This window comes from Salmo salar, chromosome 07 (genome assembly GCF_965601325.2).
Source record: "Salmo salar chromosome 07, fSalSal1, whole genome shotgun sequence".
NCBI lineage: Eukaryota > Metazoa > Chordata > Actinopteri > Salmoniformes > Salmonidae > Salmo > Salmo salar.
The window spans coordinates 37,886,494-37,901,584 of record NC_138297.1 but is presented as its reverse complement, the minus strand read 5'-3'; the positions used below and the strand labels follow the sequence as shown (position 1 = coordinate 37,901,584).

General features: G+C 39.2%; 1 protein-coding gene and 2 long non-coding RNA genes across 3 annotated transcripts; 2 read left to right on the top strand and 1 right to left on the bottom strand.

Moving 5' to 3' along the window:
* The first annotated feature begins 152 nt into the window (after nucleotides 1-152).
* Nucleotides 153-5,251, top strand: LOC123743772 (uncharacterized). Its single transcript, XR_006770624.2, has 2 exons — nucleotides 153-4,466; nucleotides 4,849-5,251. It is a non-coding gene; the product is annotated as an uncharacterized LOC123743772 (long non-coding RNA).
* Nucleotides 5,252-5,616: 365 nt separating this feature from the next.
* LOC123743771 (uncharacterized) lies at nucleotides 5,617-7,215 on the bottom strand. Its single transcript, XR_006770623.2, has 2 exons — nucleotides 6,713-7,215; nucleotides 5,617-6,115 (listed from the first exon to the last, which is right to left on the bottom strand). It is a non-coding gene; the product is annotated as an uncharacterized LOC123743771 (long non-coding RNA).
* A 71-nt stretch (nucleotides 7,216-7,286) lies between these two features.
* On the top strand, nucleotides 7,287-10,606 carry LOC106609100 (cyclin-dependent kinase inhibitor 1B). Its single transcript, XM_014207504.3, has 3 exons — nucleotides 7,287-8,024; nucleotides 8,467-8,583; nucleotides 9,120-10,606. The coding sequence occupies exons 1-2, from the start codon at nucleotides 7,559-7,561 to the stop codon at nucleotides 8,574-8,576; spliced, it is 576 nt and encodes a 191-aa protein (XP_014062979.1). The 5' UTR covers nucleotides 7,287-7,558; the 3' UTR covers nucleotides 8,577-8,583; nucleotides 9,120-10,606.
* Nucleotides 10,607-15,091: the final 4,485 nt, after the last annotated feature.

Here is a 15,091-nt window from a genome sequence, read left to right as displayed (position 1 = left end):
GGTTGGTAGGTGATCAAATACTTATGTCATGCAATAAAATGCAAATGAATTACTTAACATATAACATATAAATTAATACAATGTGATTTTCTGGGTTTTTGTTTTAGATTCCGTCTCTCACAGTTGAAGTGTAACTATGCTAAAAATTACAGACCTCTACATGCTTTGTAAGTAGGAAAACCTGCAAAATCTGCAGTGTATCAAATACTTGTTCTCCCCACTGTATATGAAATACAAATGGTATAGAGAGAAATAGTCGACGCATCATAATTCCTATAGTAACTACAACCTAAAACTTGTTAACTGGAAATATTGAAGAACTGGGAATATTGAACCACCAGCTTTCATATGTTCTCATGTTCTGAGCAAGGAACGTAAACATTCGCTTTTTTACAGGCACATATTGCAGTTTTACTTTCTTCTCCAACACTTGTGTTTTTGCATTATTTAAACCAAATTGAACATGTTCATAATTTTTTTGAGACTAAATAGATTTTATTTATGTATTATATTATGTTCAAATAAAGTGTTGTTGTAATTGTCATTATTACAAATATATCAAAAAATTGGACAATTGTTTATATTTTTTATCGAGATCAGCTTTTTTTTGGTTCTCCAATAATCGGTATCGGTATCGGCGTTGAAAAAGCATAATCGGACGATCTCTACTACATAGAACCATGACTACATGGAACTCTGTTCCACATCAAGTAACTGATGCAAGCAGAAAAATGTCATTTAAACAACAGATAAAAAAAAACACCTTATGGAATAGCAGGGACTGTGAAGCAACACAAACAGACACATGCATACACACACACACGATAACATATGCACTATACACACACATACACATGGATTTAGTACTGTAGATATGTGGTGGTGGTGTAGGGGCCTGAGGGCACACAGTGTGTTGTGAATGTATTGTAATGTTTAAAAGATTGTATAAACTGCCTTAATTTTCCTGGGCCACAGGAATGCTTGACCCCAGCCTTGGCAGCAGCTAATGGGGATCCATTATGAATTATGCTTCGCCCAAGCAGTGATACAAACACTATTTTTCTATGGATGACCTCAATGTTTATAAACAAGATCCGTTGACCTTGCAGAGTAAATGAAACCTCTCTGGTCCATAGGAGCATTCTGTGTATGCCCCTCAAATGGCACCCTATTCCCTATTTAGACTAGTGCACTACTTTTGACCAAAGCTGCATGGGCCCTGGTCGGAAGTTGTGCACTAAATAGGGAGCCATTTTGGAGAAAAGCTCAATTGCATGTGTCCCAGTGAGGGAACTCCAAGTACATAAGTAATTGTAACCACTAAACTGCAGTGATAGTCAGATTGTGTCAAAGTCAGTTGGCGATAGGCGAGCTGCCAACAATGACGGACGGCATTTAACACTGAGGAGATGTCACTCTGGACTGGAGGCAGATTTAAAAAGCACAAAGAAAATGGGGATATTAGAGCTATTGAACCCTGAACCCAACATTGCCAAATGCAGGTCATGTATAATTCCACAGAACCTTTCCCTATCTCTCCTCACTTTTTAGGGAGACAATTCCAAACAAAAATCTCCTACTCTTGCTCCAAAACCTGTCACAAAGTGTCATTCTATGACCGTTCATAAGAGACTGCCATCCACTTTCTTTTGTCATAAACCAATAAAATATAGGTGCATAAAGAATAATACAAATATTACTTTATTCAACTACTGAGACTACCAGGTTATTACTTTAGACATGGCCACTTATTAATAACTTACTAGTAGTTCCTCTCTAATGCTCCGTGTACACTAGTGGGCGGTGAAACGCCGCTCTTATTAATTTGCAATGGTAGGGAAGCGGAGAGGGCGGGGGACCGTTTGGCGGTGCGAACATGGCGTGGGAGGCGGTGAAAAAGTTCAGCATTTCCCAACTTTACAGCTCGTGTACACTAGCATGCGATAAATTGCCACGTGCCACTTAGGTCGCCCAGTGTGGCTCGCTTATGGGCGTGCTGGCAGCATATGGCAGCACATTTGATTGTGTGTCAAGAATTTAGCATAGCAAGTTTGTATGAAGGTCTGGTTATTAAATGGGTAAATAGTATAACACATTCTCTATTTCAATAATTTATTCACAGCTAAATAGTAATGTGCTCTAAAATGCTCTAGTGACGAACAAACTTTGCTGCCCTGTTTCCAATTGTCCACATGGCTGGGAGAACCTATTCAAGTAAGTAAATACATTTGGAAAAAATGAGTATTTTTTTTTATTATTAGCTATCTACTTACAGTGCAGGCTAACTCAAATGAGCTGCTAACGTAGCTAGCTATCTAGCCAACTTTGCATACTGTATAGATGGCTAGTGACGTGGAAATTCTTACACAGGGACACTCAAAGACAATCTTAAATGAATCATTGTTTATTGTCAGCGTGCTGTAGAGGTTCCAACCAACTCAATGCACCTTAGTACACATCAGGAGCTCTCCCTGGCCAGACCCAGCAGTTCTCTTATATACGACTATGCACAGAAACGTTATTGCATGATTTGGAATAATTAATTAATAATTACCATTTTGTTTCATTCATGTGACCAACCAAACTGTTTCAGAACATGTGACAGACCAACACCTCACGAGGCTTCTCTTTATGCTGAGACCTTGAAACTGAGAGAGATTTTGTTTGTTCACAAAACACGGTCTCGGCGTACTGCCAAATTGCAGCTACTGATAAGTGAGGATTTGTACAGTCAGCCACTTGCATGAACACAGAAATTGGTTTATAGAACAGCACATGAATAGAACACATAAATTAGTTAAAGAAAACCACAAACATTAAAATTCCCATTACACTAGCTAAGTGAATGAAATATCACCAGCTACCTAACTTCATATTAGCTCATAAACTAACTAAAAAACGAACTCCAAATGCATTTGTAGGTAGCTAGCTAACAGCCATGGAGGAGGGTCAAAGGATAGCAGCCCCAACTGTCAAAGTGAGAGAATAGGCTATTCTAGATAGGGCAGGTACTTTTGTGTAGTTCCAGTCCCTAGAAGTGAGGACGGAGATAACAGTAAAATAATATTCAGTGCGGTCTAATTTGAGTATAATGAAGTCTGTTTCTTGTGAGGTTTTCTGTCTTTAGATACAGAGAGCTGTGAAAGCCTGTCTGCAGATGAAGTCCCAATGAAGAGCAATGGTTCTCAGTCCTGGTCCTGGGGACTCAAAGGGGTGCACATTTTTGTTTTTGCCTTAGCACTACACAGCTGATTCAAATGATCAAGCTTTAAGTGGTATTTATGTATTAATTTGTGATGCTATCCTTGATATGATCCTGCTATTGTCACATGCTACACATGCACATGTGTGTGCACATGCATCTGCCTATCCAATGTTATCATGATTTGTTATAAGGGATATTATACTTTAGTAATCCACAATGATCTGGTGATGTAAAACTCTAAAAATGACATTGTCTTCCATATTCCTATAGATACCTTGTAACTGGAGATACCTTCAAAACATTTTCCTACAGTTACCATGTAGGGCACTGAAAGGTTGGGTGACCATGGCCATCTGGGACTGCCTCCAAGGGGAATTCAGGCATGTGAATGCTACCTGTGTCCTGCATAACTTCATGAGTATGGACACGAGGACCATGAGGGGATCTGCAGCTCACCACCGTGTGCCAGAGGAGAGGTCTGCTGCTCTGCAGGACGTTTCAAGGATGGGGGCCAACAACACAGCACTGGAGGCAATCCGTGTGGGGTAGATCTTCACCTCCTACTTCTTCAAAGAGGGTGCTGTTCCCTGGAAACATCATAGACTACACTATGCACAACCAAATGCTCTTTTAAGAGCCATATACATTGCAATAAGAGTATTATTTCATTTACTTAGCTATGTCAACTGCAGTTATTAAAGTCCCAGTTTCTCTCCTTTTGATTTCTACTTCTCAGGTGAGGGTGCTGTTCTGGTAAAGGTGATGTCTGTACAAAAAAAACAGGGTCTTTTAAGAGTCACCCATATTGAAAACATTTAGAACAGTTTGACACCCTATAACCCACACCTACACACTTGTGTATAAATCTGATTGATGGATTGTGCAGTAAGCAGGCTCAGGTGCATAACTGTGGCTCCTTCCACCTTCAAAGGATAGGCAAGAGGACCAACCATGGAGAATAGTAAGACACTTCATTTTTTATATTTATATAACTATGCTATATTGTTTGTCCTTGTGTCTGTGCATGTTTTTCAGTATAAAGTACTCTGCAGCCACTTATCGTGGACACCAGGTGAGACCACACACACAGATTCCTGTTGAACACTATCTCTTTAACTACCTTATTTTGTCAATAACAGTCTCTCTCCTTCACTTCATCCCTCTCCTCCCTTCTCTCTAAATCCTCTAGGTTATATCAGCTATGTTGGTGAACCCCACCCGCATCTGAACTGGTTACATAGAGGGCACAGCATGATCAGAGGTGAGAGGTCACTTGGTCGGGTCAACAGGAAGTATTATTAAAGAGATGTTTACATTGAAATACAGAGAGATGTAGTAGTCCCAGAGTTAATCATCCAAGGTCAGTTTTGCATTTCACCTCCTGATGATTATGATGTCAAAACCTTTAAAATAAGACAAGGACAAATGTTCATAAATCAAATTCTATTCTTTGTGTGAAATACAAAATAAATTCTATAAAATAAGAGCAAAGTTATGGTGGGCAGAATATTTGGTATTTTAGACAAATCCCCAAAATACACACATTCAAGTTAGCAATTAAATAGTTTTACTGAAGCCTTGTTTTTTTTATTATATCTCTCCATCTGTCTCTCATCTGCTGGTATGTGTTGATGTGGGAGAAGAAGCCAACTCCCAGTCCCGTCATCGCCATCTCACCCGCTCTTAAGATAACCTTCGGGCCAACTGGGGCCCAAGGCTGTTAGGAGACACTGCTTGAGACACTATTACAGTATGTAATTGTGATGAACTCAGAGAACATTAGGGTATCACTAATTCATCAATCATATGCTGTCTTCCCTGTTCCTTTTGACTCTGCTCTTACCTTTTTCCCTTTCTTTCTTTTACACTCTCACACCTCCTCTTTCTTCCTCTGTTTTTATAATGAACAGCAGATGTGCATTGAAGTACAGATTGAACTTGTATTTGTAATATCATATTATAATTATAATATTGATAATGCATATATTATGTATTTAGAACACTTGGATAATGAACTTCTTTCAATAAAGTGTTTCACATTCTCTACTGGTTGAAATGAAGTCTCTCATTTGATATACTACTACACCTATTATGTGTCCTCAGATCAATGCAGATGAAGGGAGTTAGATATTGAGATGAACCGGTTTTAGAATATTTACATGATGCATAGGTAGTGTAGTGTAGTTTTTTTCTATATATTTGAATTACAAATCAGCCTTTACTTAAATCATGTTTCTAGTCTATTGCATAGTTGCAATGTGTAACCATTGATGTCCCAGGACCAGGATTGGTAAACACTGTTTAAGTGTATAATTGTAATACATACATGCAGACACAGCATCATTCAAAGAATGGAGTTTGATACTCCTGGTATTAGATATGATGGAAAAAGAATTTCTCACAGACATTAATACCTGAACCGCACCTTTATTTGCCAAGGTAGAATACATGATCAGTGAATATATTTAATGTACAGGCTGCAATGTAGGGATCTCATGCTTGTTAATAACTATATGTATATAGGATTTGCAGCCTTGGCACAAAGATATATTATATTCTACTCAATTCATAGGCTTTATTAATGCCGTTCAGACTGTTTTGAAGTCGATACAACAGGCTATCATAGCTGAGGTTCATAGCTAGGTTACCAAACGTTTTAGGGTCCATACACAGATCGGCTATCTAGCTACACATCCATAGGCATACAGGTATTTTTATCCTCCACTTCACAATAAGCAAGAAACAATTTAGCTAGCCACCTTACTTCAGCTGCATTGCATGGGAAATATCAGTAAGGCAAGCTTACAAAATTCTACATTCAATTTGCAGTAAATGCTTTAGCTAGATAGATTCTTCACATCCACTCATTCACAAGACGACAGCCTGGTTTGCTGGTTTTCTCAGGAGTCCCTAAAACATTAAACAACACAAATTACAATTTCAGGGTGGGTATAATTGGTGGAACATTCCAACAGGAATCTGTCCAAAAACATTGTAAATAAGGTTGCCAACAAACAATGCTTACAAAGTTGTATAGCGGCAGAATACGATACCGGGTAGAGTGGGCTATGTCATTATGTTTTTCACTCACCACCTTTATTCCAAAAAATGTCTGTCCTCACTCTGGTAGCCTATGGACAAACATTAAGAATAAGCTTTGTGGTGAGTTGATGCCTATTCGGCAGCTAACGTTAGTTAGCTAGGTGAATTGATCATGCTAAATTGTATGCGTTGTTTGTTGGCAACCTTGTACTTTACGAAGTTTTTGGAACAGATTCCTGTTGGAAAGTTCCACAAATTATACCCACCCTCAATTTCATACTCATGACATCACAACACCCATAAAGCTATCTAGTTAGCTAGTCCGCTAGCTTGCTAAATAGCGATTTTCGTCAATTAACTTTATGACAAAACAATATGCATCATCGTTTGTCTCTACATTAACTAACATATTCCTTTCAACTGTACATTTTTTGCGTGACTCGTTATGACGTTATAATTACTTACATTTGCTTCCATCTTAGTATTTTTGTCAGCCATCTTTGCTGAAGAAGGTCTCCAACCTTGGGTCGCATAGCGTCAAATTCGTCATCGATATGACTGGTCATCGCCCAGCAGTCGCCGCTGGTGATTTCCATAACAGCCAGTGAGAGGAAGAGAGGCCCAACTCCGCAAAAAAACTTGTCTCCTTTCAGCAGGGGACGTTTTTCGTTGTTTCGCCCACCAAGCAAGGCGATTTTTATGGAGGTCAATAAAAATGTCGAATTTGGTCAACAAAAAAATGTATGGATATTTTCTAAGTGAGGTTTATTTGATTGAATATAAGTTTATAATAAAGACGTGACATACCAGCAACTTTAAGGAAAAACACTTTATATTGGAGTTGTCTTCAGTTGGCTATGCATATTAATTAAATGAGGCTCGAATCATAACATCTCTCTCCATTCAGTACAGGCGGTTGACGACAACAACCCTCACCGAATATTTAAAAATATATTACAATAATGAGATGTATTCACCAATCCAAAGAAAGGGTAGGCGGGAGCTAGACAGCCTGCCGTGCCGCTTTGTGGACAACGACTCCCATTGTGGCGGAGAAACATGTATCTTGCCAGTATATCCATCATCTTTGGTACAGCACAGACGACTTAGCTCCGTAGTCAAACGGCAGAAAACAACCAACAGAACTAAGCTTTCACTATTCGGGCAGATTGTTTTTTGTTTGGAGGGGGAATCACGTTGGCTGTTTTACGGATGCTATGCTTGCGTCTCTAACTTGTGTTTCAGGTCGCTTATTTAAAAGGAATACTTGTTTTTTTCTGGTAAACCGTCGCGATTTATGGTCGTTTTCATATGTGCAACAACATGTCAAATGTTAGTCTTTCGAATGGGAGTCCGACGTTGGAAAGGGTGGATCCGCGTCCGACGGATCACACGAAGCCCCCGATTCGCAGAAATCTTTTCGGATCGGTAGATCACGACGAATTTAGGAGGGAGTGTTTGGTTCAAATGAAAGAGATGGAGAAGGCTTCTATTGACAAATGGAATTATGATTTCCTGAACGACAAGCCCCTTTCCCAGGGAGATTATAAATGGGAACCCATGAAAAGCAGTGACCTGCCTGACTTTTACAGCAGACCGCCTCACAAGCGAGTCTGGTCCTCTGGAAATGTGGACCATAACGGGAATCATGATTACCGAGTCCGACCGAGCTGTCCTACGAACGGGGCTGAGCTATCCGAGGAGACTGAGAAGAGCGAGAGGCAGACGCATTGTCACCACTCTCACAACCGGGCAAGGAAAAGACCTGTAAATCCAGGTAAATGATGCAGTTTTGAAAATTGACTTGATATTAGAGTTAACCAATCGAAAACAATTCAGCCAGCCTCCATCGCACAATATGCCACAGTCGAATTAAATCGTTACAATCTACGAAATTGTATAAAAATTCTGCTTCACTGCACTGATACAATGTCGCAGAAAGCCTATACTTTGTACCCCTCATCTCTAGATTCCATCGATACTTACTTTCTTTCCAGAACGACACGCTTTGTGTGTCAAGCTATTTAACACTGATTTCTTCCTCGTCTTGTTATTTTGAATGTTTGTTCTGATCTGACCTAATGAATAGCCTGATTACATAACCACTTGGCTGTTTAGCTTGATGATAAACTTAATTTCTGAACTATTCAACAGGGCGGGAAATTAGCTTTTTGGCGATAAACTGTTTACTGACATGTCTTTAAATTGTGTTTTTTCAGAACCCCAAAGTACTGGTAAAAAGTCACATTCCAGTGAAGAGGATGAAGTTGTGTCAAAGTCAGTAGAGCAGACACCCAGCAAAAACGATTCCAGGACACATGAACACTAATACCAAGGTAAGAACTTCATCATCATGCATTTCCAATGTATACTGTCAGGTGAGTGTGAAATGATGTGTGAAAAACATAACCTCGGAATAATGTTATTTGTTCATGTGGAATTAGAATGTCCTGGAGCTTAACCCGGTTGTTCTTATAACCTTATTATAAACATTAGCATTTCAGTTGTGAAGCCTTAGTGAGATGTTAAAAAGTGTAGATGACACACTTTGGTAAACGCCCCAGCTATCTGGTCTAATATTAACTTAAGCAAGCCTAGTTCAAGTGCAGAACAGTAGTAACACGTCATCAGCAGGCTTTGCATAAGGAAGGGTTGTTTTCAAGAGAATGAGCTCTTCAAGATGCTGCTCTCTCTCTGCAGAAGTCTGTCTTGAGTGACATGTTGACATTTAATGTACACTTTTGCACTGTTTTCTTGCTTCAGCAGAATACACAATGCATGATACTGGACAACTAAACTGTCTTTACTATCAGGCTATGTACCCATAACCCCTTCTGTGAACAGAGCTAATATGAATTTGTTTTCCCCACAGGGCTGAGAAGTCCTCCTTTTTCGTTGAATACTGTACTTCAGGACCTGAAGAAGAGAAGAGGGATAGAAGAGAAGACAGGATACAAAATGGCCTGCCTTTAGGAGGGAGGGAGGCTGTGCAAGCACTGAATATTTACACAAATGTTTTGGCGCTCAATTTAATCCAATCGCCTCAAAAGCAGAAAATGTAGCAGTGTGCAAAATTGGATGTTTTTCCCTTTTTGCTCAGTTTTATTTTAACTACCTATGTTTCATATGTAGCACATAAAACATAATATTAGTATGTTGATAAAATAAGTGTCTTGAAGAATTGCTGTGCAGTTTTCAAAAAAACATTGTTTGTTTGTAAAAGTGGTCATATGATATCCTTGTTCAGGTATAATTGATAGTTATAGATGCAGATTATTTCTAAATCAGGGTTTTTGAGAGTATCTCATCAAAGAATCAGTTGTTTCTATTTTGTGGCTTTATTCAGTATTCAGTGGTAGTACATAGTTTGAAGGCCTATTATTCAAAAGCTGGTCATTAGGGTTGGGGTCAATTCTATTTCAATTGATGAAGTAAACTGAAAGTCATTCCAATTTTACTCAATGTTTTTCAATGAGAGAAAATATTTGGAATTTTTGTTTACTTCCTGAGTTGACTGAATTTGAATGTAATTGACCCAACATACTGTCAATCAGAAGGACTTCTATGTTACATGACCTAACTAGATACAAGACCTAACTAGATACAAGTTTACATGCAAATAATAAATAATTATTTTTTTTATTAAGTTTTCCTACTGCGAAAGGGAAAGATCCTGCCAAAGTTTCAACATTTTCTTATTTTTATGGAAAAATTATTAAATGATTAGGCCTTATTCATGGCATAGTTAGAAATTATTGGTAAAAGTTTGAAAATATGAGTTCCCATTCTGAAGTATTAATTATTATTATTATGCCAACCTAAAATCAGTTGGTTTACTTTAACTTATTCATAATGTGGTCCAGTTTGACCAGAGTAGCCTACACTCTCAGATGTGTTGTAACCACTGGGCACTTTTCAAACATAAATATGTGAATCAACAATTTGCCTCTTATTGTGTGTTGACTTCATGTTGAGCATGACATGGCACTATATAGACCAACACAAAGGAAATAATTATCATCTTTGAGGAGGACAGACAGATAAAAGACAAAACTACACTGCATGTACAGTATGTCTGTATAAAACTTTGAAGTGTACCTGTGTATTTTTCCTTGTAAAAATTATAGTAACTTATTTTTGTTCAGGTTTTTGTGGTTGTATTGATATCCAAAGTGACATTTTTTGAGCATTGTTATGTAAATACTTTAAAAAATGTTTTTGGATACAAAAGGTTGCAAAACTGAGCCTGATTAAAAATATACCTGTATATTTTGTATTGTGTCTCTGAAACCGGCAATCATTTGATAAAAAAAACTATATTGGGTTAAATAAAAAGTGACTGATTTATTATTTTCATTATTCCGAATTATGTGCACATTCATTTTCCTCCATATGTCAACATTGTCACATTATGCTATACATTTAGCCTATAGTGTGCCAGGGCCAACCTCGGCAGTAGGCTAGTAAAGGTATTAGTTATGAGATATGGTTGATAATGTGTAAAAACACATGTATAGACAAGTCACCCAGAAATTGTCGTTGTGCAGCAGGACGTGAGAGCAACGACTAGTTGCAACTTTTTTATCTATGCATAATGCTACAGTTGAAAAAATGCATGATGTTACTGTTTATTGAGTGAAGAGATTCTTTAGAATTGAAATCACCATAGATTCCACGAGACATGCTCAAGAGAATGTGCAAAAAAAGAAATAATCGTACTTCGATTACACGTAACTTGCGCTGCAGAGAAAAGGTAACCAACCTAATTTGTAATGTGCAAACCAAGCTAGTGTGTCTAGGATATTTTACAACCATCGCAATATATACATTTCTCATGTAGTATCAAAACAATTACGCACAACTCTCACTATTACACATCTTGAGCTGATTTACGCCCCATTCTCTCTTTTGGAGTTTGCACCGACTCTGGACTTAAATACAACACGCAAATTCTCTCTTTTGGAGTTTGCACCGACTCTCGACTTAAAAACAACACGCATAGTCAGGGCACATCCTGTTCTACAGTAGGGTGGAAAAAGTATGTTATTGACACTCGCTTTCTCCAATCAGGCACGCATTAAGAAAAGCACACCACTTCTGACAGCCACTTAGGTTGGCTTTCACTGCAGCCAGGTTTGAACGGAGTTAATTTAGGTCAGGACAGCATGTTCTTTTCGAGGAGCACACCCCTAAGTACTTTCATTGGCTGCCCGACTGGAGTGCCTCTTGCTCGTATGAGCAGGAGTAGTACAGTGTAAATGTGAATAGAACTGTCCCTGTAATGACCTCCTTTCACAGTGAAAGTAAGTGAAAGATATGTGGAAGAAAATAAACAACAGTGATGTGTGCATAGAGAATTGTTATTATTATTAACCCTTATTTTACCAGGTAATCACTGCCCTGGGGCATTGGGATATTTTTTTAGACCAGAGGAAAGGGGGCCTCCTACTGGCCTTCCAAAACCACTTACAGAAGAGAGGAAAAACAACTTCAGGTTGGCAGTCACATGGAGGAATAGAATAGATTAGTTTACAGCACAGTTATAACACCTGTGTGTGTCGTGTACATACATGTAATGCCCGGATCATATTCTGCAATTGCTAGTTAGTTGTTATTCTGCATTGGTATGTTTATCCAATTTTTAGTGGTACTGTCAATTGTTTATGGAGTGAAAATGGTCTAAATAGGAATGGCAAACATTGCATACAGTAGGGTACTGTAGTAATGAGTTTACACTGTCTGACCTTGTAGTAAAAAGACGACCACATCCCTGTTGTTATTGTTGTTGATGCCGAATTTCTAGGAAGTCAGTGTGGTGGAGGCCGTTCACATATTTCTGGTTAATCTGAATTTGATATTCAAGCTAAAAACAAGCACTTATTTAAAGAAGTACTGTGTATTGTAGATCTCTCTCAGAAGAAAGAAACACAATTTATTGGTATTATGACTCTCTCTTCACTACAATGTTGCTACTATGCCAGATTGGACCACATAACTATTGGCACAAACAAGACTGTATAATGCCTCACTATTCATATGAGTAACTGGGAGCTGTCCGTTTTTTCTGTTGAATTGGAAAAAATATTTTGAAAACATTGACTGAAAGCCCTAACTCAGTCCCACCCTACTATACAATACTGTATCCCATGGAGCACACTGCTACAATCAATACAGTACCAGTCAAAAGTTTGGACATACCAAGGGATTTTCTTTATTTTGACTATTTTCTAGATTTTCTAGATTGTAGACTATAAACTATAAAATAACACATGGAATCATGTAGTAACCAAAAAAGTGTTGAACAAATCAAAATAGATTTTATATTTGCGATTCTTCAAAGTAGCCACCCTTTGCCTTGATGAAAGCTTTGCACACTCTTGGCATTATCTCAACCAGCTTCATGAGGTAGTCACCTGGAATGCATTTCAATTAACAGGTGTGCCTTGTTAAAAGTACATTTGTGGAATTTCTTTCTTTCTTAATGCATTTGAGCCAATCAGTTGTGTTATGACAAGGTAGGGGTGGTATACAGAAGATAGCCCTATTTGGTATCACACCCTGATCTGTTTCATCTGTCTTTGTGATGGTCTCCATCCCCCTCCAGGTGTCGCCCAGCTTCTCCATTATCCCCTGTGTATTTATACCTGTGTACTCTGTTTGTCTGTTGCCAATTCGTTTTGTTTCGTTAAGCCTACCAGCATTTCTCCCTTTGCTCCTGCCTCTCGGTTGTTCCTGTTATCTTGTTTTACCGGTGTTGACCATTCTGCCTGCCCTGACCCTGAGCCTGCCTGCCGTCCTGTACCTTTGCCGCAACTATCTTGATTACTGACCTTTGCCTACCCTGACCCTGAGCCTGCCCCGGTTGGATTAATAAACTGTTGTTATTCCGACGTTGTCTGCATCTGTCACGACTTCCGCCGAAGTTGATCCCTCTCCTTGTTCGGGCGGCGTTCGGCGGTCGAAGTCACCGACCTTCTAGCCATCGCTGATCCTCTTTTCATTTTCCTTTGGTTTTGTCTTGTCTTCCATCACACCTGGTTCCAATCCCATCAATTACATGTTGTGTATTTAACCCTCTGTTCCCCCTCATGTCCTTGTCGGTGATTGTTTACTGTAAGTGCTTGTGCACGTCTGTCCTGGTGTGTGTCGGGTTATGTACCCATTATTTGATTGTTCTGTTTTCCGGTGGGGATTTTTGTTATTAAACTACGCCGTTTGGAAACACAGTTTTTGTTCTCCTGCGTCTGACTTCTCTGCCGCCAGTACGCACTCCTTACAGCATCTGGGTTTTACATGAAACATGATGATTTGGTAAAAGACCAAGTCCATATTATGGCAAGAACAGATCAAATAAGTAAAAAGAAATGACAGTCCCATCATTACTTTAAGACATGAAGGTCAGTCAATCCGGAACATTTCAAGAACTTTCAGTCGCAAAAACCATCAAGCACTATGATGAAACTGACTCTCATATGGACTGCCACAGCAAAGGAAGACACAGAGTTACCTCTGCTGCAGTGGATAAGTTCATTAGAGTTACCAGCCTCAGAAATCGGCAATTAACTGCACCTCAGATTGCAACTCACAGAGTTCAAGTAACAGACACATCTCAACATCAACTGTTCAGTGGAGACTGGGTGAACCAGGCCTTCTTGGTCGAATTGCTGCAAAGAAACCATTACTAAAGGACACCAGTAAGAATAAGAGACTTGTTTGGGCCAAGAAACACGAGCAATGGACATTAGACCGGTGGAAATCTGTCCTTTGGTCTGATGAGAGGTTTTTGGTTCCAACCGCCCTGTCTTTGTGAGACGCAGAGTAGGTAAATGGATGATCTCTGCATGTGTGGTTCCTACAGTGAAGCATGGAGGAGAAGGTGTGATGGTGTGGGGGTGCTTTGCTGGTGACACTGTCAGTGATTTATTTAGAATTCAAGGCACACTTACCCAGCATGGCTCCCACAGCATTCTACAGCGATAAGCCATCCCATCTCGTTTGCGCTTAGTGGGACTATCATTTGTTTTTCAACAGGTCAATGACCCAAAACACACTTCCAGGCTGGGTAAGGGCTATTTGACCAAGGAGAGTGATGGAGTGCTGCATCAGATGACCTGGCCTCCACAATCACCCGACCTCAACCCAATTGAGATGGTTTGGGATGAGTTGGACCGTGGAGTGAAGGAAAAAAAACAGCCAACATGTGCTCAGCATATGTGGGAATTCCTTCAAGACTTTTTGAAAAGCATTCCAGGTGAAGCTGGTTGAGAGAATGCCAAGAGTGTGCAAAGCTGTCTGTCATCAAGGCAAAGGGTGGCTACTTTGAAGAATCTCAAATATAAAATATATGTCTTCACTACTATTTTACAATGTAGAAAATAGTCAAAATAAAGAAAAACCCTTGAATGAGTAGGTGTGTCCTAACGTTTGACTGGTACTGTATATGTCACACCCTGATCTGTTTCACCTATCTTTGTGCTTGTCTCCACCCCTCTCCAGGTGTCCCCCATCTTCCCATTATTCCCTGTGTATTTATACCTGTGTTCTGTTTGTCTGTTGCCAGTTCATCTTATCTTGGCAGCATTCTTTCCCGCCTCGACCTGCCCTTTGCCTGCCCCGTGTTTCTAATAAATAATCTGAGAACTGTACTATTTGCCTCCCATGTCTGCATCTGGGTCGTATCCTAAGTCGTATAGTCCAGCAACAATCTGTGACTGTTATACTCATTTGGCTATATTGTGATTATACTGTTACATCAAATGCACTGTTCCTCCTATATAGTTGTTTTATTTTCATGGCCATAATGAACTGTGATTTTAGATAATAAAACATATGAGAACTACTAGA